This window comes from Anabrus simplex, chromosome 1 (assembly GCF_040414725.1).
Source record: "Anabrus simplex isolate iqAnaSimp1 chromosome 1, ASM4041472v1, whole genome shotgun sequence".
Taxonomy (NCBI): domain Eukaryota; kingdom Metazoa; phylum Arthropoda; class Insecta; order Orthoptera; family Tettigoniidae; genus Anabrus; species Anabrus simplex.
Genome location: NC_090265.1, coordinates 236,679,918 through 236,706,993, shown reverse-complemented (window position 1 = coordinate 236,706,993; position 27,076 = coordinate 236,679,918). Strand labels below are relative to the sequence as shown.

Here is a 27,076-nt window from a genome sequence, read left to right as displayed (position 1 = left end):
TTGTGTCCAAACCATTTCAGCTTTGCTATATCAATCTCTTCTTGAAGTTTACACACTCCTATGCTTTTCCTTAATGCATTTCGTATTCTATCTCATCTTCTCTTTCCCTGTATGCTCCTCAAGAACCTCATTTCATCTGCTTTAATGCATTTCGTATTCTATCTCATCTTGTCTTTCCCTGTATGCTCCTCAAGAACCTCATTTCATCTGCTTGTATCTTACTTTGGTTCCGCTTAGTCAACGTCCAGGCAGCTGAAGCACAGGTCAGTATAGGTTTAAAATAGGAGTATAAAACCTTCTTGCATTTCATTGTCACATCTTTGTTCCATACAATGTCTCTCACACACTGGTAGAATCTTGCAGACTGCTGTATTCTTAAATCAATTTCTCTATCCAAATTTCCATCTTGTGGCATCATGCTGCCCAAATATTTAAAAATTTTCACTTCTTTATGAGGTTCATTTCCTATTTTTATCACTCCCCTTGATTTTCTGTTACCTCTCGTCATGATCAAAGTCTTGCTTTTTGCAGTACTACTCTTTATTCCAAAATTTTGTATCTCCTCATTCCATAAATCAACTTGTGTCTGTACTTCCTCCTCATTATGTCCCCAAACTACAATGTCATTAGCAAAGAACATAGAATTTACTTGCTCGCCAATCATCTTCTCCTTGACACTATGTAAAATTCTATCCATGATGATAATGAAGAGTAAGGGAGAGCCTGTCTCAACTCTGAACCATTCAGTTTGACCCACTTTGGTTTTAGCACGGCTTTTGCAATTTTGATACAATGCTATTATTTCTTTATTTCAGAGTCAGTACAGAGTTTGCCTCCATGTTTGACCCTGTGGAATCTCTAAGCCTAAACAAGTTCTTCCTACACAACTTATCAGACAAATAACAAATAAAGATAAGCAAACCTAAAACAAAACAATATAGTAATTAGAAACAAGTGGCCCATGGTCAACTCACTTCCAGAGATCCATTAGCCATGGCAATAAGGCAGCTGAATAAAAAAAACATAAAATAAGATAAAATAAAACATTGGCAGTCGGACATCAGAAGGCGGAAGACATTCACCTCTCTCCTGGCTGGTCTCGCAAACCTAGCCTATCTCTTGACCTGGTCAGGTTTGCTGAGCCAGCCATCACATTACGACATCTGCCACGCCAGTGTGCCACACATTGCATTTACCATATGAACTACTTCCTTGTTGCCAGACAGCATTACCTAACTTCACCTCCAAAACAATGTCTTCTCGAACAAACATAATCACTCTTACGTTCACATATAATTCAAATAACTCCTGATCACTCTATGACCAGCCTCCATCCACCTTTCAGTCCAACCAGCATTACTTCACCACACTTCACCTTAACTTCTTCAAAACAATGTCTTATCAATCAACCATAATCACTCTAATGTTCCCTTATAATTCACATAATTCTCATCATTCTATGACCAACCTCCAACCACCTTTAAATTCTTAGTAACCCTCATTGACCATACTTCCTTTCCTTTCCTAATCATATATCATATCAAGCTCACTATACGTTTCACTTTCAGTTTACATCCAGTTGACGAAGACACTATCCACCATTAATTACTAAAAAATCATCCATAATTACCAACTACACTTCACTATCTCTCTTATTATTCAAACATAATAACTCTGATCACTCTATGACCAACCTCCAGCCACCATTCAGTGCAATCAACTATCACTTAGACTCCAGGCCACCTTCATTTAAATGAAATGAAATGGCGTATGGCTTTTAGTGCCGAGAGTGTCCGAAGACAAGTTCGGCTCGCCAGGTGCAGGTCTTTCTATTCGACACCCGTAGGTGACCTGCGCGTCGTGACGAGGATGAAATGATGATGAAGACAGCACATACACCCAGCCCCCGTGCCATTGGAATTAACCAATTAAGGTTAAAATCCCCGACCCGGCCGAGAATCGAACCCGGGACCCTCTGAACCGAAGGCCAGTACGCTGACCGTTCAGCCAACGAGTCGGACTTCATTTAAATTACCAAACCCATCTTTTAGTCATGTACCATATCCAGCTCGCAATACATGACAATACAATTACAATTGGCATACATTTAACAAAGACACTGATCCACCACTACCTTGCTACCAACTCATTCATCATTCCTCACTACACTACACTACACTACCTCTCTTATCGTTCAAACATATTACTTGGCTTTCTTACTTCTCGTTACTACGCCCTCCTCATTATTGCTTTTCTTACCTCACATGTTCTTTAGACTTAGGCTTTTTCCTTTAGTCGTAGTCTCTTTTCTATTTGCGCTCTCACACATATCTTCACTTTCACTATACTTTGTGCCACCTGCCAGCCCCACGTGCCACTTTATCATATCCTTTAATGTTTTTTCCATTTTTTCCATACAAACACTGATTTGCCTTTCCTCGGATTTTGCTTCTACACTAGACTCACTAAACACTCAGCCTCCTATTGACCTTTCTTTAGCACCAAGTCCGTCTTCTCTGGGACTGTTTTCTGAAACCCACCTTTCTTCCACTCTCACTCTCATACCTTCTTCCATTGCCTTGAGTTTGGACACCAACCACCTCCGCGTCCATTTCCCATTGGTCATTACCAGAATCTGGCCCCTGATACGTGCCCTCAACTCTTGCAGTCTTTCCCTCACTAGATGTTTCCTTAGAGTCTTGTATTTCTCATTCCCATCTCTTCCTATGTCCCTTTTAATCCACATTTTATCACCCTGCAGATTTCCAGTGTCCCTTACCACTATGTCTGCCATCAATGTGGATAGCAGCATCACCTTTATTGGTCTACTCCCCTTCACTTTTCCTACTCTCACAACATTGTCTATATCAACCTCGCTGAAGTTGATTTTCATTTTATGTTGATCAATATCTACCACTTTATAAATAATGTCCACCTTAGCTTCTGTCTTCTCTTCCTTCACACCGTAAATAAATATTGATTTTTTTTCCCTACGTTCTTGACTGACGCCTGCTATTTCTTGCTTCAACATCTTCTCTTCCAAAGTTTTTATTTTCTCTCTTAGTGCTACAATTTCCCTGTCACTGCTTTCCATTTTTGTTCTAGTTTCCTTCATGTTCTCCTGGATCCATTGCTGCATCTTTTCATGCTCCTTCTGATTGTTCCCTTCTTTATTCTTCCTTGCCATCTTCCTAGCGACCTTAAAATGCTCTAAACCGATCATCTTCCTTGTCACACTTCAGTTGACCCGTCTACTCTTCTCAACCAGTACACTCGCCACGGCACGTCTGTTCTCGTTGCTTGCTTAGGCTAGACTCTACAGTGCTATTACCATTGCATTATTTCATTCCTAATCTGTGCCTCTGTCAATGTTTTCCAAACCAATTTCCTTGGGACACTGTCATATGCCTTTTCAATATTTAGAAACGTTACTACCATGTCCTTTCCATATTCTCAATACCTTCCCATCATTTGACGCAATGGGTCAAATGTGGACCTGCCTTTTCCGAATCCATACTGGTGTTCTGCCAATTTTCCCTTTACTCTGTTTCTTATTTGTTTATCCAAGATTCTTTCAAAGATCTTAGCTGTATGAGCGATCAATGTCACTCCTCTGTAATTTTCACATTGCTTCCTGTCACCTTTCTTGAAAATTGGTATAATGACCCCTTTCGTCCACACTCTTGGAACAGTCTTTTCTCTCCATATCACTCTGAAGAGTCTATACAACCACTGTAGACCAATTGCTCCTGATGCTATTATCACTTCTATAGTGACCTCGTCAATTCCAGCTGTCTTGCCTCGTTTCATCCTTTTAGTGGCTCACTCAATCTCTGCCATGGACACCCCGTTTTCCTTATCTCCCATCTACAGTAAATCTGGTTCTTCGATTTCTCCTTGTACAGAGATATTTTGCATGTTGTAAAGCTGTTCAAAGTATTTTTCTCACCTCTGCAATATATCCTTCTTCTGTGTCATCACTTCCTCCTGTTCATTTTTAATGAAGTTAGCATCTTTACCTGGGTTTTTCTTCATTTTTTACCCACTGGAATATGATCTTTTCGCTTCCAGTTGCATCTTTTTGCAGAGATTCAGTGAATTTTTGCCAGCATTTCTTTTTCTCTTCTTGAACCACCTTGGAGCATTCAATCTTGCAGGGCCTGTATTCTGTTTTGCATTCTATTGTTCTGTTTCTCAGCCATTTTTTCCAAGCTTGTTTTTTCTGTTTAACTATATCTTTTACCCCGTTATTCCACCAGGGTGTTTCTTGATCTTTCTTCCTTCCTGATACTCTTCCACAGGTCTTTTCTGCAGACTCCACCATGACTGTTTTAAAGTACGCCCATTCTTCTTTGACCCTTCCGATGTCTTCCTTAGGTATACTTGTTTTAATGTGTGTCTGGAACTCTTTATTTCCCCTCCTGCAAATTTCCACACCCTTAGCTTTCTCTTCCTAATCTGTCATCTTTTGTATCTTTTCCATCTTTAACTTAGCTGCCTACTGTACAGTAAATCCTCACAAATCACTCCCCTTGTTCACTAATGTTTCCTGGAATGTCCTCCTGGAAACTATTTCTGACTTAAAGTACAGTCGACTCTCAGTAATTTGAAACTCAAGGGACCAGAGAAAAGTTCAATTTACTGAGAGTTCAAAATAATAGTGCAAATAACCAAGAGGGAGGGAGGAAAAAATTCTAACAAACAAGAGTTTGATTAAAATTTATGATTTTTATTTCACAACATTTGTACAATTATACACAAATGTTCATTTTGAAAAAGAAAGTCCATAATTTCTTTTGAGTGAGCAACTTCCACCTATCATTGTCCAGTGAATTTTTTGTATTGGTGAGTGCTGAGAAGAAATTGTCCCTTGTGCCCGTTCTAAGGGTGTAGGAGCATAGGGCAGTAAGAGATGCCCTTGCCTCGCGCAATGTGATTGGAATTTGCAGTTGTTCTTCTTTGTTTTCTTCCTTTTCCTCATCCGGAGAGGCCAAGTTCAACAGTTCAGCATCGGTTAGGGCACCCGTGGACACCGATGTCATCATCAACTTGAACATAATCCTCAAATGTAACTCTCCACTGCTATGTAGAAGTCTCCACCTTGAGTCAGAACTCATAAACTTTGGCGGCTCTGATGACCGTTCTGTGTTTTTGGTTTGCTTAAATCCGCACTTTATGCAGTATTTATAAAGGGTGGTAGGGTTGACATTTTTCTAGGCCTTATCAATCATGATTATAATGGTCAAAACTGTTATGTTTGCCTTCACCTTTTTCAATGCTATGCAGCACAAGAGAAACAATTTCTCTGCAGTAGCGACTTTTAAAATTTTGAAAAGTGCCTTGGTCTAATGGTTGTAATTTTGATGTTGTGCTGGATGGGAAAAAAAAAAAAATCAATTTCACTTGGTCTAATGGTGGTGGATTATTATGCATGGTGCAGTTGTCCAAAAGCAGTAAGATTTTGCGTGTTTATTTTTTCATGTCACTGTTAATCGAGGTCAGCCATTCATTAAACAACTCTGTCATTATCCATGCTTTTTTGTTTGACCAATAAGCTGTGGGCAGTGATTTTATTCCTTTAAAACAGCATGGTTTTGCAGATTTCGCTATAATGTGTGGTTTTAACTTTTGAGGTCCATCCATGTTACATGCTAGAAGGACAGTTATTCTATCCTTTCTCAGTTTCCCTACATGACACTTCTCATCTCTGAACATCAGGGTGCGATCAGGAAGACATTTAGAAAAAAGCCTGGTTTCATTTGTGTTGAATATGTTCCTTGGGTCATAGCCATTAAAAAGTTGATTTAGTTTGTCAATCCATTCAGAACAAATGGAATTATCCATGCTGGCACACTCTCCACAGATCTTTTTAAGTGTGATGGCATGTCTGTTTTTGAATTTTGAAAGCCACCCCTCACTTACTGCAAATTCTTTAATCCCAAGAGACTGTGCAAAAACTTGGGCATTTTCCTTCAACATGAAACCGCCCATGTGAAACATGTGAACATTGTGTCCTCTACACTGACGAATCCACTTAAGCAAACACTCCTCAAGACAGGAAATTCACCCTGATGTGATATTTTTCCACTCGCACTTAAGGCACATCTGGTGATGTGATCTTTGTTTTTCAAAATCAGTGACAAACTGTTTGGCAACATACTTTTTTAATTGTCCATCCTCCACAGTTTGAATCTCATGTTTTTTTTCACTTATGGAAAGACACTCATTCTTTCTTGAACTCATTTTGATACTAAAAAATTACAGAAATAAAACATTAACTATACTGTAACACACTTTAATGTTTGAAAGAAGACTCAAGACTGTAAACTCACTCATATATCTCATTATTGATGTAAACAAAGGACAGGTCTTTGCATGATAACAATACTGTAATCACCGACTTCAAATTATAGAGTAGGGAAGTCTGACATTAAATTATAGAATGTCGGTAAAATGCCATTCCTACAACTTCAAATTACTGAGGAGATCAAATCACATTGATTTTTTTTTTCAATTTATCGAGTATCTTTCAAGGGACAGGGAAAAACTTAAAATTATCGAGAGATTCAAATTAGAGAGTGTCAGACTGAGAGTCGACTGTACCTATACATACCCTTTCAATTTATGCTAAAATTCATATGACTGCTAATTATGCTTTCCATCATGTTATCCTTAGCTCAATAAAAACAAGAGAATGGAAAAGGAGTGCTGCTTTCCTGGTTGTATGTCTAGAGAAGCATACAGCTTTAACATAAAATAATAATTCCTTAGTTCTATTCTGGGACTAGGTCTAGGCATATCAGTCTGAAAGTGGAGGTGACTGATGGTAAAACATCTGGTAAGTGCCCATGAGGAAGACCAAGAAAGACGTCTGTGAAGACATTCATTGAGAAAGTAGGGTTATGGTGCTATGAAGATGCCAAATGTACTGCACAAGACTGAATCAAATGGAAAAGTCTTATTTTAAGGGGGAAGACAAGTCACAAGACTGAATCACCTGACAATGATGACAGTTCTAGGTCCAGCTTCATCAGTAGGCTGGGCATTAGACATCATTGAGAGGCCCCCTTAACAGATTCTTACTCTTGTTGAGGGAAATGAAAGATAATACTAAGAAAGCCAGATAGAGACAAGAAAATGGAAGAGACAAGAAGAAAAAGGGGAATACAAGTGATAAAAGACCAGGAACAGGGGACAAACACAGAAGGAGAAAAGTAGCCCAATACAAGTAATGAAAAGGAACAAACTTGTGACAATGTCAAAATATCAATCCAGCCAGGAATTGAACCTGGGACCCCTTGGACCAAAGGTCAGCATGTTAACTGTTTAGCCATGGTGATGGAAATATAAACAGTGACAGGCTACTTTGAGAAGAGGGACCAACAGAGACAACTTACAAAAGTGAAAACATGAAAGGACAAGGACAAACCCCGTACCTTCATACCTGGAAACTCTCTTCATCATCAATGCAAGTTTGTCTAGAACTACTTCTCAAGCTTGTCTTTCATTGAGAAAACTATTCTTGAGAGATCTTCAACAATCTTGACATCAGTGTCTGAATACTCACCCTTTTCATGAAACTGGGAGACAGAAATGAATTCTTCAGAGCATAAGAAGAAATAGATCTCCAGTAAATGAGAAAGAAAGCTCTTCTATGTTAAGACAGCAATGTGTGAGGCTATGGAGTTTGTTTTCTATCTTTCTATATTAGACTCTGTCACTGGTTTGTTTCTTTCTATTACTGATTGGATTCTTTTGTATTTGTCTTGTATTCCTAATCTTTTAATATCAGTACAAACTTTTATCTTCTTGCCTCTTTCCTTTTCCTGAATTTATTTGACTTTTTCCTTAGCTTACACTTCTTAAATCAAGACTGAAGATCTATCAAGATGGCCTAATCAATGAATGTTGAAACCAATTACCTTAATAAAGCTGGGAAGCAGAAAGAACTTCATCAGGGCTTAAGAAAAACAGATGAATTGAGACTAATTGAAGAGTGGCCAACTTTGTGAAGACAGTACATGAACATATCGTCACTGCCGGGACAAAACCTCCTATGTGAAATATTTTAGCTTAGAACTTTGGCCAGTAAGGTTCTGTCATCTAAGGTGCAATATTGTGTACATATTGTCAAGGCATTCTCGCTCTTTATAATGTATGTGCTGCAGGTCAGTATATCTCCAAATATTTTCACATAGGAGGTTTTGTCCCAGCAATGATGATATGAAGTTTATCCTATTTCATATTTGCCCTCGACTGTTCATTGAGGGAAATAAAAGATAATTAGAAGAAAGCCAGACAGATACAAGAAAATGGGAGAGACAAGAAGAAAACGAGAATACAGGAGGTAAAAGACCAGGAACATAAGACAAACACGAAAGGATAAAAATAACCCAATACAAGTAATGAAAAGGAACAAGCTTGTGCCTCTCTGGAGGCCACATGCCATTATTATTACTATTCATGGTATTAAGATGATGGGATTTATGTTATAATGCATTTCATTTTCAATTAATATCCTAAATGATTTAATGATTCTTGTTTCAGAATATTGATGAGAACACTCATATTTCATATCAAGTCACAGCAGAACGAGTGGGTGGGCTGGTAGCACGTCGAGATTTTGTTATCCTGTCACACTGGGCAATGCGCGATAACTGCTATGTTCTAGCTGGGGCTTCAGTGCCTCACCCAGCTGCACCACATCACAACAGATATGTAAGGCAAGTTCTTGCTGTTTAAGGTACCATCATTTCAAGCCCAGATTGTTCCATATTTCAGTAATATTCAGTCTAATAATCATACCTTGAACTATATCTAAATCAGGTTCTTTCAGGAATATCACCTTTTCCCTTTTAATTGGGCCAGATTTCAGTGAATGGGCATTCATATAGTGGTAGTGGTTATTGGTGGTGATTAATATTTTACTTTGTATAACCAACCCTCTCTTAACACAAGCCCGAACAAGAGGAGAAGGAAGAGGTCTGATCCTTAGAAGAAGGAGGCCATCAGTGAACGAAAGGAATGGCCATGGACAGCTTGAAAATTAAAGACACCCCTAAGTTCTATAAACTTCATATTAATCAGGTTGGAAGAGATCAAGAGATGGCCAAGTGAGGACAAATAGAAAAGCTGAAAGCAAGGAGCCTTGCAAACATAAGTGGAAGCAATGCCAGATTCAATGAGGAGGTACCATAATTGCCACCCCATGCTCCCAAATTGACAGCCCCTGGGGGAATTTCTTACATCCCAATGAAGCTGAGTGATATTTCTTGTGGCTCTGTATAATGCATCAATGTTTCCGGATATAACAAGCAATCTTTTTTCATCTTGGGAACAGTTTCTTGACAAAATATGTATTCTTCATAAATGAAAGCAGTGTTTATCAAAGATGCACAGAATAGTAGTCCTGTGTAGATTTTATATGGATGAATGCTGAACATTCTGTGTTCATCTGATCTCTCTTAATGCCTCTATGCAAATCCTCATTCAAGGATTGATGAGGTGATGCCAATCCAAGGTTAAAATATAGGTGATAAGTGTTTATTTTGCCTCTCTTGCACTGCAATTGCTAGACAATATGGTTAGATTTTCTTTGGTTGTGACAAAACTAAATTCAACTACTCCTTTATAGCACTGTCATAAATTATAATGTTATTTGTTTTTACATCCAACTATCTACTTTTACAGTTTTCGGAGACGCCGAGGTCCTGAAATTTAGTCCCGCAAGAGTTCTTTTATGTGCCAGTAAATCCATTGACACAAGGCTGACATATTTGAGTACCTTCAAATACCACCCCACTGCTCCAGGATTAAATCTGCCAAGTTGGAGTCAGAAGGCCAGCGCCTCAACCATCTGAGCCACTCAGCCTGGCGTCATAAATTAAAGCATTACTGAATTGGATAGACATTACTTAGATTGATGCTTCCATGGTCTAGAATAACAGACATGATATCTTTTGCGTTTATGCTATGTGAAAGAGAAACTCGACGGAAGCTTTCTAAGTACACAAGTATGAAGCATGAGTTCTCCACCTAATCAATACTTTATTTTACATAGTGTCAATTATTTACATAAAAGGACAGTACTGGTTTCGACCTGTAAATAGGACATCTTCAGCTGTTGAAGAACCTGCTTAATAGCGACTGTACAGAATAAATACTACTAAAATTAAAATTAAACAAGAATGCCTTAAAATAAACATGAATGCCACTATTCTAAAAATACTTAAGGTTAAGATATATGGTACAGTTTTGGGGGTTAGAGGACTTTTTCCCTGGCCCCATGATTTCTACAAATTTCAAAACATATTTCTGAGGTTGGATACAATTCTAAGAGTTTATCAAGAATCACTGACATTCTGGTGCCAAGTTCGAATATCTATGTTAAATGTAAATAAAATATCCAACAGTTTTATGAGATGTTTCAAGGTGCATTATTGGGCAGCAAATATGTGGGGACGTCATATTCATTAGAATAAGAGGTTCAGTAACCTGTTTACAGATACATAGCTTATTCTCAGTCTATATCAATACTGAAAAACATGCTGGTGAATGCCACTATACTAAAAATACTTAATATTAAGATATATACATATGGTACAGTTTTGGGGGGTTAAAGGGCTTTTATCCTGGCCCCATGATTTCTACATATTTCAAAAAGGATATTTGTTGAGGTTGAAATTGGATACAATTCTTATAGTCTATGAAGAATCACTGACATTCTGGTGTCAGGCTCGGATATCTAATGTTAAATTCCAACACTATGTCCAACGGTTTTATGAGATTATTCAAAGTGCATTGTTAGGCCGCAAATATGCGGGGACGTTGTGTTCATTAGAATAAGAGGTTTAGTAATCTGTTTACAGATACATAGCTCACTCTCAGTCTATATCAATGCTGAAAGACATGCTAGTCTATATCAAACTTCCTTGTTGAGGTTTACTTTGCTGTGTGTGACATATTGAAATCAATGAAAGTGAGTTGTGGGTGCTCCCCTCTTCATACTTGCATTCCATCAGGTAAATTAAAAAAAAAACTGAGAAAGAAGGAAAAAGAAGGTAGGTATTAGAATAACTGATAGTGTGCCTGTTAAATAGGTTGTGTACATGGTGTGTGTGTGTGTGTGTGTGTGTGAACGTGCGCGCGCGTGCGTGTGTGTGTGTGTGTGTGTGTGTGTGTTACTCACTTGTGAGCTGGATATGTCCTCGAGCATAGTTGGGAGCATGTTGCACATTGTTGCGTGTACATTTTGTGGCTGTCGTAGTGTTAAGAAAGAGAGGTGGTGGGGAGGGGGAAGCAGCTTGTGGAGAGGTAGTGTGGGGTGGGGTGTGTCTGCTAGGGTGTGTTTGGGTTTTTGTTTGTTGATTCTTTTTAAATATGTGTCTTTTAGAATGGGTATGGCTGTGTTGCAAATAATGTTTGTTTTGTCTGTGATTCCGTTTAAGTTGAAGTTAGGATTAGCATATTGTTCCATATTGATGTAAAAATCTTCCATTATATTGAGCAATGGGCCTGTGGGGTTCATATTTAAAATTTCCATGTCATTCTCGATCTTAGTGAATTTATGCTTGTGTGCTTCAACATGTTGCCCTATGGATGAAGAGTGGTTATATTTAGTGGCGTAGATGTGTTCGTTGTATCAAATAGAAAAACATCTGCCGGTGCGCTCAATGTAGCTGGCTTCACAATCTTGCATTTTATGTGGTATACTCGTGAGTGGCTGTATTTGTTATTCTCATTGACTGATTTAGTGTTGTGTAAAACAGAAGCATTATTACGCATGGTTCTGTAAGCTATTCTTAGATTGTTTTTTTTGAAAATATTGGTTATGGGATGGATGTGGGTGTTATTGAATGTAAAAAGTGCGTAGTCTTTCTTAGTTTCACTGTTTCTGCTTAATTTGGATTTCAGTTGATGTTTTATTTTGTGAATGATTTTGTTCATCATGTTTCTATTGTATCCATTATACTCCCCTATTTCGTGAATAATGTTCAGTTCTTTTTTTAATTCTTCCTGAGAGAGAGGTATGTTGAAACCTTTATAAATCATGCTGTAGTATGCCGCTTTTTTGTGTGCGTTCGGGTGAGTGAAAGAAATTTTTATTGTGTTGGAGTTTTGTGTAGGTTTCCTGTAGATTTTGTATGTTAAGTGGCCTTCAGTTTTAGTGACAGATGAGTCAAGATAGTTAAAAGTGTGATCTTTCTCAGTTTCCATAGTAAATTTTATATGTGGATCTATTTTGTTTAGCTGTTCAAGTACCATATGTCGTTTTTGTTTGTGGACCTGCAGTCTATAACAACAAAGATATCGTCTACAAATCTGCACCAGAATGATATATTGTTGATTTTGCTAACTTTTGAGTGTTCTAAGTGGTCTGTGTAGATCTCAGCTAGTATTCCTGAAGCTGGTGAGCCCATGGGAAGGCCTTGCTGTTTGTAGATAGTGTCGTGGAATCTAAAGTAATTATTGTTTAGGGCAAATTCAAGTAAATTAATGTATTCATCTATTTTGAGGATGCTTAGATGGTGTTAGACGGCTAACATGGCAAACATAGACCTGCTGCGCCTGGGACATAAGTCACTGGTAAGACCCCAATTAGCGTACGGTTCTAGTGTATGGGACCGTCACCAGGATTACTTGAGTACATGGAAGAGATTCAAAGGAAAGCAGCAGTTTTTTTCTGGGTGATTTCCGAGAAAAGAGTAATGTTATAGAAATATTGCAAACTTTGGGCTGGAAAGACTTGGAAGTAAGGAGACGAATAACTTGACTATGCAGAATCGTTTATGCTGTCAGTGAAGAGATGGGTCGATGACATTAGTAGACGAATAACATTGAGTGAAGTTTTTCAAAGTAAGGAAGATAATAAAATGAAAATAAAGTTGGATCTTAAGAATTATTATTTTTTTTTATTTACAATCTGCTTTACATCACACCGACACAGATAGGTATTATGGCAATGATGGGGTAAGAGAGGGCTAGAAGTGGGAAGGAAGTGACCGTGGCCTTAATTAAGATACAGCCCCAGCATTTGCTCAGGGCTGCCGACAGTGGGGTTCGAACCCACTATCTCCTGAATGCAAGCTGATAGCTATGTGACCCAAACCACATAGGCCACTTGCTTGGTAATTTAAGAGGATACATGGGGGCAAACACTTGTTTATAGGAAGGAATTAGGGATTTATAAATAATTTATCAAGGGCAATGTTTGAACATTTCTAACTTCTTTCAAATCCTTTAACCCTTTCAGTGCCAGGCCCAGGTGTTCACAGCATGCCAAGAGTGCCCGACAGATTTAAAGAATTTTGCAGGTTCTCACTCTCTGGACTGTATAGTTCACAAATATTATAACTATGACTTGAAATTTTTATGAAATGTTAACAAGAAGGCACTCTTGCTGATGAACTAAATTACATTACTAAGATGCTCTTGGGTATTTTGAAAAAAAAAAATCCAAACAATTCTAAAACACCAAAAATTAAAATTCAGAAACAAAACAGAAAAAATCAGAAAATTCAACTCAACGATAAATATTGACGAGTTCTTTGAAATGTCCTATTTCAGATGAATAAACATGTAAAGTTTTAAATTTTTATCTACAGTATTTTAAGAGTTATGTACAATGGTATCATAATACACAATTGGCTTGTTCAACAATGGGATCGAACCTGGCACATGGGTTGTAGTCAGGGTGACCAGATGGTGACAGATTATCATTGTTCACAAGACGAAAGAATCTCAAGATCATTTGGAATCTGTTTCTTGAGTACATATTTCCAAACCATGGACTATAACGGGGGTTTTTGACCCAATAAAAAATATGCTCGGCCTTCTAGTTATACCCATTTCCAACAAAACAGCAATGAAAGCCTTCATTTCAGTCAATGTAACTGGGCGCCACTGCTGTGCTCTGGCATGTGGTGACAAGACATGATTTCTCTTACCTGTTTGTCTCTGTAGTTATGAGTTTCCATAATTGAGCTGTGAAAAATAAAATAAAAATACGCTATAGGTTTGTGTCTGACGAAGGGGCATGTCTCTAGCCAGGAGTATCATCATAATCAGGTGAGGGTTGGCCTTTTGCACCTTGACCTAATTGAATTTCACGGAAAACAGGACATTTTTGCTGTTGGACATTGTTACAGCTGTCATTATCATCACACAGACGGTCATTACCACTTTCAATGTTTACACTCGGACAATGAGCACGTGGTTGAGTGTTTATAGAAAACTCGCTATTATCACTCCCAATAACACTTTCACTTTCCCCTTCCTCACTTGTTGGAGGAATTAATTCCTTATCTGAGTCTCCTCATCCTTTTTTTCACTAAAAATGTTTAAGATATACAGCCAGTTCTTCATTGTTAACAAAATAACTTCTCCTGCTAGTCACCATTTTACTCACACGGCATGGAGATCATACGTCGTAGATGAACACAGACATTAGAAACTCAGCACATGATTACGAATGAATTTACTCACTATCTAGTGGCATAGTTAAAATCTAATGACAATAATTCTCTATGGACTCGACACATAAGATGTTGCAATCTGACGGCCCAAGTTGTACTAACTCATACAGAATTCAAACAACGATATATCATGGTTGGCACTTTACGAGTATATACGAAACAACGATATATCGTTTTCTGGCTCACTACGGGTTAAAAAAAGGCTGGGAAACAACTGATAGGGAATCTGTCTCCTGGGTTACAGTCCTAACTGCTGATCAATGGTGACAGATTGATTGGAAGTACAGCCTGAGTATTTACCTGGTGCGAAAATGGGAAACCACAGAAAACCGTATTGTGGGATTCCGACAGAGGGGCTCGAATCCACCATCTCTTGAGTGGATACAAACAGCTACATGCCTCGAACCATGTAACCAACTCGCTTGGTGACAAAGTTGATAAAACATCAGGAGTCATACAGGGTAGTGTTGTTGGGCCATTTCTCTTTATGGTATATATTATTGAAATCTGAAGTGACAAAAGTAAGTTTGTTTGTTATACAAATTTCCGCTAAGGCACATGAGACACTCAGATGGGCTGTAGATGTATTTATATTGTCAAATTAAAATTTTAACTTCATGTTGTAAGAGGGCACAAAACAAAAACAAAAAACAGTAGGCAAATTATCAAAGTTGTCATAGATGGACTGGACACAGCTTATTTTATGCTCCTCACTGAGAGAAACAATAGTCGATAAATCCCTGTGGGACCCCAGAAAAGCATTTTAAGGCCTTAAAAATCAGCTGTTTCTGAGATATGTCCAAAAATCTCCCAACTCTTTGCAAATGGTCAAGGTATGGCCAGACGTTACTTTGGTAACACCATCTCCGGAGTGGATGCAAACAGCTACATGCCTCGAACCGCATAACCAACTCACTTGGTGATAAAGTTCCATTCAACTTTCCCTCTAGCTCTGTAAGAGGCAGTGTCCAAAAATGGTGTAGCTAACTTTAACAACTGGATATTTCATGCAGACATCTCTCAACATCCACAAAAACCTCTTCTTTATCTCTTCAAGGCCTACAGTGATAGCTTACTTCACACATGGATTTTGCTCAATGATACAATCCAGCAATTCATTCTCTGAAAAATTAACTTCATTTCCATGAGTGAGTAAGGAATGATTGCTCTCCAGTGCGGATTACTTTCTTCAATCGTATTTACCATGATTTTGCATTCCTCTTTGTTTTGTAATTTAAAATTTTGAATTTATTATTTTAACCATTATGGTTTGGTTTGATTTTGGTCCATATTGACTTATCTAATACACTACTGACACTCACAGTTAAAATCTTAGTCCACCGTGTCAATACTACAAAAAGTTATTTTATCTATTTCAATATTTGGTGGAATGATTGGTCGCTGATAAAGAGAAGAAGAAAAAGTTCTCGAAACATATACAGCATTTTTTTTTTTCAATTTGTTTTACGTTGCACTGACACAGATAGGTCTCATGGCAACGATGGGAGAGGAAAGGCCTAGGAGTGGGAAGGAAGCGGCAGTTGTCTTAATTAAGGTACAGTCCCAGCATTCATCTGTGTAAAAATGGGAAACCACAGAAAACCGTCTTCAGGGCTGCCGACAGTGAAGTTCAAACCCACTATCTCCTGGATGTAAGCTCACAGCTGGGTGCCCCTAACTGCACAGCCAGCTCGCCTGGTCAGCATTTTATTGATATAGATTAAATAACTTTTTATAGTATTCACAAGGCGGTCTTAGATTTTAACTGTATTTTCAATGGTGTATCTTAATTCTAAACTTATGCTTTTATTACATATTTTTTGACTCAGTTTATTCCAACCTGTAGAGACTTTGTTTTAGTCACAGAGTGCAGCAATTGGAATGTCTGCTATGAATCTTTCACCTCAACTTCATCATCAGCGGAAATTATAACTACATCATTGTAACGCAGCTTTCACGATGACTGCAAACAAGGGTTAAGGACAATCGCTGAAAAGCAGCAGGGATTAATTTGGAAACTTCATGTTTCTGTCAGGGTCAATTTTATGTAGCTTGCTCCAGGGTTCGAACTCATACATTTACATTCCTAATAATGTGCCATGTAATATTGTTTATCTTACAGCACTGTATTAATGATTTTGTGGTTAGAAAAGATGTACTGAATCAATATCAATAATTTGCAATAAGTTTTAAAAAGTTACCAAACTGCAAAATAACAAATGTAATTCAATGACTATTTGTGATGTATTTTCAAGTGTTTGTTGATATAATATTACATTCTGTTATCACAACAGTTCATGTGTATTATTTTATTACCTAGAAACTTTGCAAGTACATTCATAGGAGGGATATTAATGAACAACATGATACACTGAGGGCAGAGCTTGTTCAAAACTGCTAGTGACTGTATAATATACAGAAAGATCTGAAATTCTGATGATAATAGGTTATTACAAAACAATCTAGAGATATTCTACAAGTGGGCATTTGGCAACAAAATTAAAATAAATTCATGAAAATGCAATTTCATAAGAATACGGAAGAAACAGTGGCAAGAGTGCTTTCAATACTGTCTTGGATCGGATGCTTTTGGGGAAAGTGAGTAACGCACATACCTAGGAGTAAAAAAAAAAAAACTACAATGGAACAGTCACATAGGGAGTGTAATTACTAAGAGTACAAGTTTTTATATGATGGCCCTGTGGTGTAGGGGTAGCATGCCTGCCTCTTACCCGGAGGCCCCGGGTTTGAGTCTTGGCCAGGTCAGGGATTTTTACCTGGATCTGAGGGCCGCTTTGAGGTCTACTCAGCCTGCGTGATTAGAATTGAGGAGCTATCTGATGGTGAGATAGCGGCCCTGGTCTAGAAAGCAAAATATAACGTCTGAGAGGATTCGTCGTGCTAACCACACAACACCTTGTAACCTGGAGGCCTTCGGGATAGGCAGTGGTCGCTTGGTAGGCCAAGGCCCTTCAGGATTGCAGTGCCAAGGGGTTAGGGGTTAGACAAGTCTATACATATCGCGATGAGGGTGCTAAAGGCTAGCAAATCCCTGGCAAAGGCACTGGGTTATCTTATGCTCAAGAGGCCAATCTTGGAATATGGAGCAGCCATATGGGATATGGAACCCACAACAAATAGCACTCATCAATAATCTAGTGGTGGTACAGCAAAAGGTTGCAAGGTTGATACTTAATGATTTCAATCTCAAAAGTAGTCACAAGAATGGTAGAGAGACTTGGGTGGGACATGCTGGGTGTTAAAAAGAAAAGAGCATGATTATGTGCTATGTACAATGCCTATAAAAATAAGCCAGCTTGGGGAGAGTTGAACATCAACCTAAAAAAGTTCTATTACATAAGCAGGGCCGATCATTCGTGTAGGGGAAAAGGTAGGCTGCAGAAAACAAACTAGAGTAAATATTAATTTGAAAATCGCGAAACTGTAAGGAACTGTTGCACTCTTGGAACCTTTTTCCAAACATGCAGGATGTTTCAAGAAATGATTCAATATCCCCTAAATTTTTATGTGGTGGCATTGTATTTATAATTTTAAGCTAGTAGTAACTCATTCCTCAACTCAACCCAGGGTAAATCGTGATGTTAAGGTATTGGATATATTTATCTGGGAATTTGTGTATGATTGCTATACTACACTACTTGGAATGGAAAATTCGTTATTTCGTTTTATTTCTTTATGATTCCTTCCATTTATTAAGTTACACTACTTGTAAGTAATTTTTTATTGTCATGTACCAGTACTTTTAAAAAATATTTCCTTTATTATCATTACATTTCTTGTTTCGATATAATTTGCTATGTCTATGTAAAGTTTCGTCTTAATTGGATGTAAAATATTATAGTATCTTTTGCCATTTTTGCTATTTGCTTTATGTCACACCGACACAGATAGGTCTTATAGCGACGATGACAGGAAAGGGCTACGAGTGAGAAGGAAGCAGCCGTTGCCTTAATTAAGGTACAGCCCTGGCATTTGCCTGGTGTGAAAATGGGAAACCATGGAAAGCCATCTTCAGGGCTGCCGACAGTGGGCTTCGAACCCACTATCTCCCGAATACTGGCTGCACTTAAGCGACTGCAGCTATTGAGCTCGGTTGTTATAGTATCGACTAGGAGGATATCATCATAACTTTGTACAGTTTTGTAAGAAGTTCAACCGTCAATATGGATCTAACGTGAGATTCATAGTCTCTAATAATTCACTAATTCATGTAACTGTTTGCTGTATATCTTTTTATTCTAATGTAATTAAAAATAATTTTTTTGCTTTCATATCACCAGAGAACAGGATCATCAGGAGAATAATAGAAAAATTATGGAATAGTAAGTGCAACCTTAAGTGGATTAAGAAGATATGGATGAACTACAAATTACAGTGGAAGACCTAAGAAACAAAACCGACAAAATCGGGAACAAGGGGAGTGTGTATGTGTAAGTGAGGATCTTCAAAAGGCAGAAAGAAGTATTCAGTCAGCAGTATGTAAAGATTGTTGGTTACAAGGATAATGTCGAGATAGAGGAGGAGACTAAGGCCAAAGAAGTAATAAAATTTACATATGATAACAATGACATTTACAATAAGTTACAAAAGTTGAAAACTAGAAAAGCAGCTGGAATTGATCAGATTTCTGGGGATATACTAAAGACAATGGGTTGGGATATAGTACCATATCTGAAGTACTTATTTGATTATTGTTTGGTCGGAGGAGCTATACCAGATGAATGGAGAGTTGCTATAATAGCCCCTGTGTGTAAAGGAAAGGGTGATAGACATAAAGCTGAAAATTACAGGCCAGTAAGTTTGACATGCCTTGTATGTAAGCTTTGGGAAGGCATTCTTTCTGATTATATTAGACATGTTTGTGAAATTAATAACTGGTTCGATAGAAGGCAATTTGGTTTTAGGAAAGGTTATTCCACTGAAGCTCAACTTGTAGGATTCCAGTAAGATATAGCAGATATCTTGGATTCTGGAGGTCAAATGGACTGTATCGCGATTGACCTGTCTAAAGCATTTGATAGGGTGGATCATGGGAGACTACTGACAAAAATGAGTACAATTGGACTAGACAAAAGAGTGACTGAATGGGTTGCTATATTTCTAGAAAATAGATCTCAGAGAATTAGAGTAGGTGAAGCTTTATCTGACCCTGTAATAATTAAGAGGGGAATTCCTCAAGGCAGTATTATCAGACCTTTATGTTTTCTTATATATATAAATGATATGAGTAAAGGAGTGGAATCGGAGGTAAGGCTTTTTGCGGATGATGTTATTCTCTATAGAGTGATAAATAAGTTACAAGATTGTGAGCAACTGCAACATGACCTCGAAAACATTGTGAGATGGACAGCAGGCAATGGTATGTTGATAAATGGGGTTAAAAGTCAGGTTGTGAGTTTCACAAATAGGAAAAGTCCTCTCAGTTTTAATTACTGCGTTGATGGGGGTGAAAGTTCCTTTTGGGGATCATTGTAAGTATCTAGGTGTTTATATAAGGAAAGATCTTCATTGGGGTATTCACAGAAATATGATTGTAAATAAAGAGTACAGATCTCTGCACATGGTTATGAGGGTGTTTAGGGGTTGTAGTAAAGATGTAAAGGAGAGGGCATATAAGTCTCTGGTAAGACCCCAACTAGAGTATGGTTCCAGTGTATGGGACCCTCACCAGGATTACCTGATTCAAGAACTGGAAAAAATCCAAAGAAAAGCAGCTCGATTTGTTCTGGGTGATTTCCGACAAAAGAGTAGCGTTACAAAAATGTTGCAAAGTTTGGGTTGGGAAAAATTGAGAGAAAGAAGAAGAGCTGCTCGACTAAGTGGTATGTAATACCATTTTTAAATTTTCCAGCTAGCTCATTCTTGGTTGCCAGCGTTTCGCCCTCGTGTGCTAGGGTGGGCTCATCAGTTGGTACCTAGCACACCTACCAATACGCTGGCTAGTGCATACCGTGGAGGCCACTGCTTAGGCTAACTGGAGCCACCGGCAGTGCCAATGCACTAAGAGACTTTGTCTCATCACTAAAAATTGATGCCTGCTTGGCCATCAGATGATATAGGAATCTGAAATGTTTGTCCTGAATGAGCAAATTTATAATACCATTTTTAAATTTTCCAGCTAGCTCATTCTTGGTTGCCAGCGTTTCGCCCTCGTGTGCTAGGGTGGGCTCATCAGTTGGTACCTAGCACACCTACCAATACGCTGGCTAGTGCATACCGTGGAGGCCACTGCTTAGGCTAACTGGAGCCACCGGCAGTGCCAATGCACTAAGAGACTTTGTCTCATCACTAAAAATTGATGCCTGCTTGGCCATCAGATGATATAGGAATCTGAAATGTTTGTCCTGAATGAGCAAATTTATAATACCATTTTTAAATTTTCCAGCTAGCTCATTCTTGGTTGCCAGCGTTTCGCCCTCGTGTGCTAGGGTGGGCTCATCAGTTGGTACCTAGCACACCTACCAATACGCTGGCTAGTGCATACCGTGGAGGCCACTGCTTAGGCTAACTGGAGCCACCGGCAGTGCCAATGCACTAAGAGACTTTGTCTCATCACTAAAAATTGATGCCTGCTTGGCCATCAGATGATATAGGAATCTGAAATGTTTGTCCTGAATGAGCAAATTTATAATACCATTTTTAAATTTTCCAGCTAGCTCATTCTTGGTTGCCAGCGTTTCGCCCTCGTGTGCTAGGGTGGGCTCATCAGTTGGTACCTAGCACACCTACCAATACGCTGGCTAGTGCATACCGTGGAGGCCACTGCTTAGGCTAACTGGAGCCACCGGCAGTGCCAATGCACTAAGAGACTTTGTCTCATCACTAAAAATTGATGCCTGCTTGGCCATCAGATGATATAGGAATCTGAAATGTTTGTCCTGAATGAGCAAATTTATAATACCATGGTATTACATTTCAGATTCCTATATCATAAGTGGTATGTTCCGAGCTGTCAGCAGAGAGATGGCGTGGAATGACATTAGTAGACGAATAAGTTTGAATGGCGTTTATAAAAGTAGGAAAGATCACAATATGAAGATAAAGTTGGAATTCAAGAGGACAAACTGGGGCAAATATTCATTTATAGGAAGGGGAGTTAGGGATTGGAATAACTTACCAAGGGAGACGTTCAATAAATTTCCAATTTCTTTGAAATCATTTAGGAAAAGGCTAGGAAAGCAACAGATAGGGAATCTGCCATCTGGGCGACTGCCCTAGATGCAGATCAGTATTTATTGATTGATTGAGGAAACTCACAGACACGCAAACCAGACTGCAAACTAGAATCAGCAGACAATAGGAAAGGGGATTTCCGATGAAGAAAGAAAGATAAGATCCGAGAGAAGGAAGAAGTACTGGGCTGATAGGAAACTGAAAAATTCTTTGTATAAATTTGGCTAGAGTGGTCCAATGAAGGCCATAAAATGTAAATAAATATTACTGTAAGAAGGCATTGTCGCCTGCTGATTACAAGGTGACTCATGGTCAGTGCATTGATTTCTCTTAGCCATCAATCTTGGCTTTCTAGACCAGGGTCACTGTCTCACTGACAGATAGCTCTTTAATTGTTCTCACGTAGGCCAGGTGGACATTGAACCAGCTCTCAGATACAAGTAAAAATCCTTTACTTGGTCAGGAATCAAACCCAGAGTTTTCAGACGTGCTTGTTTCATACATATTTTTTAAATTCATTTTTTTATTCATGTCTTGTCTTTACTTTGATTTTGACTGATGATGGTCTCTAGTAAGACCAAAACTAGGTTCAACAAATACAGGTAACTTTCTTAAGGTTACAACAAACAGTAATGAATAGGTGCAAACCTTTAAGCTTTTGTTTTACACTATATTGTTCTTCAATACGGATTAATATGAAATTTATTACCAATGATTATTGTTTGTTTGTCGCAGGTGGTTTGCCTGTGGACATCTTGCCTCAATGGCTATTACACCTACAGTTCATTTATTTGATGTTAATTCATTTTGCCTCAGAAAACCTTGCCTACACCCTCTTTTTCTTGGCTTGTCCAACATACTGGAACAACCAGTTTTTTTGTATCATTAACCCACAACCTCCTTAGTTCACATCAGATGCTCTATCAGTTGAGCCTAGGTCATATTCATTCTGTTAAGGATCTAAGCTACAGATCCAGCATTATTGCCATCACAATTGTAGAGTGCGTTCAAATCGCCCATTGATGGCCAATTCAATGAACATCAAATTTTCACAACCACATTGTGCTCAAACTAAACTTTCAACGTATTAGATAGTGTTTGGTACATTTAATACATGCCAAGAGATATTGTGGGTTCAGATCCCACTAGTGTACAGTTTGCCATTTTTGTTCAGTACTTAACATCTTTTCAGTATGCATTGACAACTTAGAGTACAATGTGGTCATGAAAATTCAATATTGAATAATACTAATAAATTTTAGTTTAGTTTATTCCTGAGAAATAAATTACTGTTTATAAAAAAAGACTTTGCAGCCAATCTAGTATGTATGTAGAATGCTCAATCACATGAAAATATTTATTGTAATTTCTTCAGGGGTGAGAATGGGCCAAGCTGCTGGATTATGCGGCCTGTGAAAGAGTCCAAGTCTCGGTGCCAGTTGGAATGGTATCTTGATACAAACCTACGTGGGTGGCTACCTCAGTATGTAGTGGATGCTGCTTTCTCATCCATCATGTTGGACAATCTGAACAATGTGCGTGCATATGCCAAGAAACAGAACGAGCAAGCTTCTTCACAAAGTAACTGAGTGTTCTGTTAACTGTGATAATTCATTCTGATATACCCTACAACAGTCATGACTAACATGAAAAGAACATAGCAAAGTTGTATTTACTATAGAAATGCCCATATTCTTCGATGAATTTCAGAATACCACCAAGTGTAACAGAAAATAAAACTATTTTTTTAAGATTGTGTGTGTCTTTTTTCTTACGTTCTCCTTCTTGGATAATGTCTCAACTTTACATATACACTACCTTCAGTTGCTACAGCAGTAGTGTTTACTAAGAAAAATCTAGGGAATGACAATTTCTCTAGAAAGCAAAGTATTTGAAAAGCTGATTTAAAGCTTTACAATAGCTAAATACACCCAAAAGTAATATACGGTATATACTTTCCTATATTGGGACACTAAGTTTTAATTATGAATGTATCTCTTAACTAGGCCCGTGTCAGGAACAACTACCACCTACCTACCTTTACAGATTTAGACTGAATTCAAGAGCAGTCAATCATAAGTGCATCTCTTTTTTCAAAGGAACCACTTCCAACACTTGTTGAATAATTGGGATACTTGAAAGGATGGCTTCCAGCTTTGTTCTTATCGTACACTTCCCATATCAAGACTGAACATCTGTCAAGATAGTCCTTCAACGAGCATTGATACCCACCCCTCCTGATTATGAAAGAGCAGAAACTGTAACTCAAATGCTTAGGTCACCACTAATCTATATATATATAAGAGTTTTGTCTGTACATTGCTCAGTATTTAAAAAATGGTATTTCTGTATTGGCTGTGTCCATAGTAGCAAGGAAATGCACTTTTTAATTTTCCGTAATTTCTGTCTGTCCGTCTGTCTGTATGTATGTACACGCATCACTAGAAAACGGCTGAAGAGAATTTAATGACAATCGGTATGTAGTGTCCAGGAATAAGTTACTACAATCTAAGCCATAAATAATCTTATTCATGCTGAGTGGAATGGTAGTTTAGGGGATGGCCTAAATTTAAATTCTCAAATATTTGTGTTATTAGTGGTCCTATCGATAAATACTACATGACTAAAGTTATATAGTATTAAATTTCCGAACATTTACGTCTTATACATATTTACCGTACCGGCTATGGTAACAGAGATATTCATGAATTTGGATTATTGTTGCCAAGTCCATATCAGCGCCAAGTCACGAGAAAATGGCTAAACAGAATTTAATGAAAATCGTTATGTAAAGTCAGGGAATAAGGAACTACAGTCTAAGCCAGGGCCTCTCAGGGTGCATGCGCCGTGCAGTGCACGGGCGCAAGGTGCAGGAGACGACTTCACTAGGTTGACCAGAGTGCAACCCCCACTGCACTTCCCCTACACCTGTCTCACCCGTTTGGCCTGTCTTCGCCTTCTCCACCTTCCCCGCTGATCCTCCCCTCATTGCGAAATGTTTATGTGCGGTGAGCGGTGACACTGTTGTATGGGACAATGTTACCGGTGTTAAAACACTATTCTTTCAATTTAGTTTGAGCAGACAATTTATCTTCTCTAGTTCTTCTTTTCCTTTATCTTTGCAATGATACCAGTTATGTCTGGAACAAGGGACCGACTGACATCAATTTGAGAGCCTTCTTTAAATTACAATCAGAAATAGGCCTACTTGCACGCAATCTAGTTTTCGTACAAGTCAAAGCAGGAAAAATTCTTTTCATATATGCATGTGGAACCAACATAGAAATAATCTTAGCTGCTTCTTGATGCAGCTTAGGAAAATCTTCCTTCGACAAATTCTTGTAGAATTTGAGCAAAGCCTTTATATTGGAAAATATATCTTTTTGATTCACTTATCACATAATTATTGTCCCGCGGATGACATTTGGCTTCATCATCACGACTGACAAAGAAATACGAAAGTTCCCAGTTCGATTGAAATGGACTTTCGGAAGTCTTTGCTTTCTTCGAAAGAAGTTGCTCCATTTATGTTGTTGTTGTCTTGCGCTTATCTATTTCACTGATAAACAAGCCGTCTATCATCGAACGCTTCGTCGCTCTCAGCGCACTGCACCATCCGAGTCAAGCCGAGTTGAGGCGAGTCGGAACAATGTACAGTGCACAGAGTCTCTGTGCCTCGATTTGCACGCGTGAGATTTTGAGCGTTTGAGAGGCCCTGGTCTAAGCTATAAATAATTTCGTAAGACGCCCTAATATCGCAGAGTTGAAAGAAACCTAAATGTGAAGCCTTACAATACAGAAAGCTCATAACATTGAACAACAATAACTTACATTGACCATTGTTTGCTGTGATGTACTTTGTATCTTCTGTTGCCAGTCATGTCCGATAGATGGGATTAATGCTATATACAGAGTACTTTTTTAAAAATTTGCTTTACGTCACACCGACACAGATAGGTATTTGCCTGGTGTGAAAATGGGAGACCATGGAAAACGATCTTCAGGGCTGTTGACAGTGGTTTTCGAACCCACTACCTCCCGGATGCAAACTCACAGCTGCGCGCCTCTGACCGCACAGCCAACTCACCCGGTCGTACCGAGTATAAGAGCCTGCCTGAATATTGACGGGAAGTAGCTGGGGAGTTAGATAACTTTCTTCTTAAGCATGCCATTCCTCTGGTTCATAAATTTTCTGATACTACTGGCATGTAACAAACTGGTTCATCATAACATTCGAGCTATTCAATCCCTACCCTGAGGCACTGATTGGAATGAACAGTGTGTATATTTAATGGAACAATGGTAGAGGAGTGTTCACGACTGTCTGCAGCCTGGTCATTCCCGCACTGGAACTTTGGACTGTTAGATCGGCATCGTAGTACTGTTCGTTAAAAGTGAGGAAATGGTTTTTCATTTGAGCGAGTATTTTATACGATAACATTGCTTTTAATCCCTACATTCCTACTGACAATTTTGTAATGGCCTAAGTTAACTGTAGTTAGGAAAACCAAAAAGACAGTCTTTCTGAGAATCCCGTAGCAAAGCACGGGTACATCAGCTAGTATTTTCTATAAGTCCTATACATATATATTGCTCTGTCTAAAAAAGGGCAAGTTAGCAATTATTTTACATTTGATAAAAACATGATTGATGTGCTTTAACCCTCTACTGCATGAATTATTTTATACTGAGATGGCTGTGTTTAGTTAAATTACCCTTAATGATGTTTAACTGTTTCTCTTGTTGGAATGTTCGAGTACATATTGGAAATGTTTATTAATTTTTGTGATTCATGCTCATTTAGTAATAAGGATGAATTTTTTAGCAAAGTCTTGGCTGTGGGATCCTTGTTTATTAAAGAAAAAGAATTATCTGTGAAAAAGGCTTCAGTCTTATTAATGTAGCCATTCTTGTTCATTATTACTGTGCTGCAGCCTTTATTGGCCTTTGTGATGATTAGAGCCCAGAAGTTAGGCAAAATGCCTTTTTTTTTATCTGACTGGATATATTGAAGAATCACATAGAGATAAATATGTTTTCGTGCATTGAGGAAGTGTAGAGACAATTTTTATTTTGCCTTTTTTTGCCTATTTTGGCGCCCGGTGCCTATTTTAAGATTTAAAGCTTTTTTTTGCCTTGTTTGAACTTTATGCAATTTTTTCTGCGATTTACACATTTTAAAAAGCACATCATGAATTTCCGAACAGCGAAGATAAAAATGGTTCCATAAATTAAACTGCATATTGTCGTCACAAATATCTATCTAGAATATTGTTCCCTGTAAATCGTTTATTTGTTTTCAGGCATTTGAAAGCTTATTTTCTCAACCCATTCATTTAACCTCTGTAAATAGCAGAACCTTCATTAGTGAAAGGAATGCACAAGCATAATGAATACCAGGAAAGAGA

The 27,076-nt window shown here is 38.3% G+C and overlaps 1 protein-coding gene across 1 annotated transcript in view; it reads left to right on the top strand.

Moving 5' to 3' along the window:
• The window catches only part of LOC136886160 (stAR-related lipid transfer protein 3), a 69,477-nt gene extending 46,059 nt beyond the window's left edge, over positions 1 to 23,418 (top strand). Inside the window, exons 5-6 of the mRNA XM_068225958.1 lie at positions 8,548 to 8,723; positions 23,044 to 23,418. Of these exons, the coding sequence (XP_068082059.1) occupies positions 8,548 to 8,723; positions 23,044 to 23,257 (390 nt within the window). The 3' untranslated portion in view covers positions 23,258 to 23,418. The remainder of the gene's footprint in view (positions 1 to 8,547; positions 8,724 to 23,043) is intronic.
• Positions 23,419 to 27,076: the final 3,658 nt, after the last annotated feature.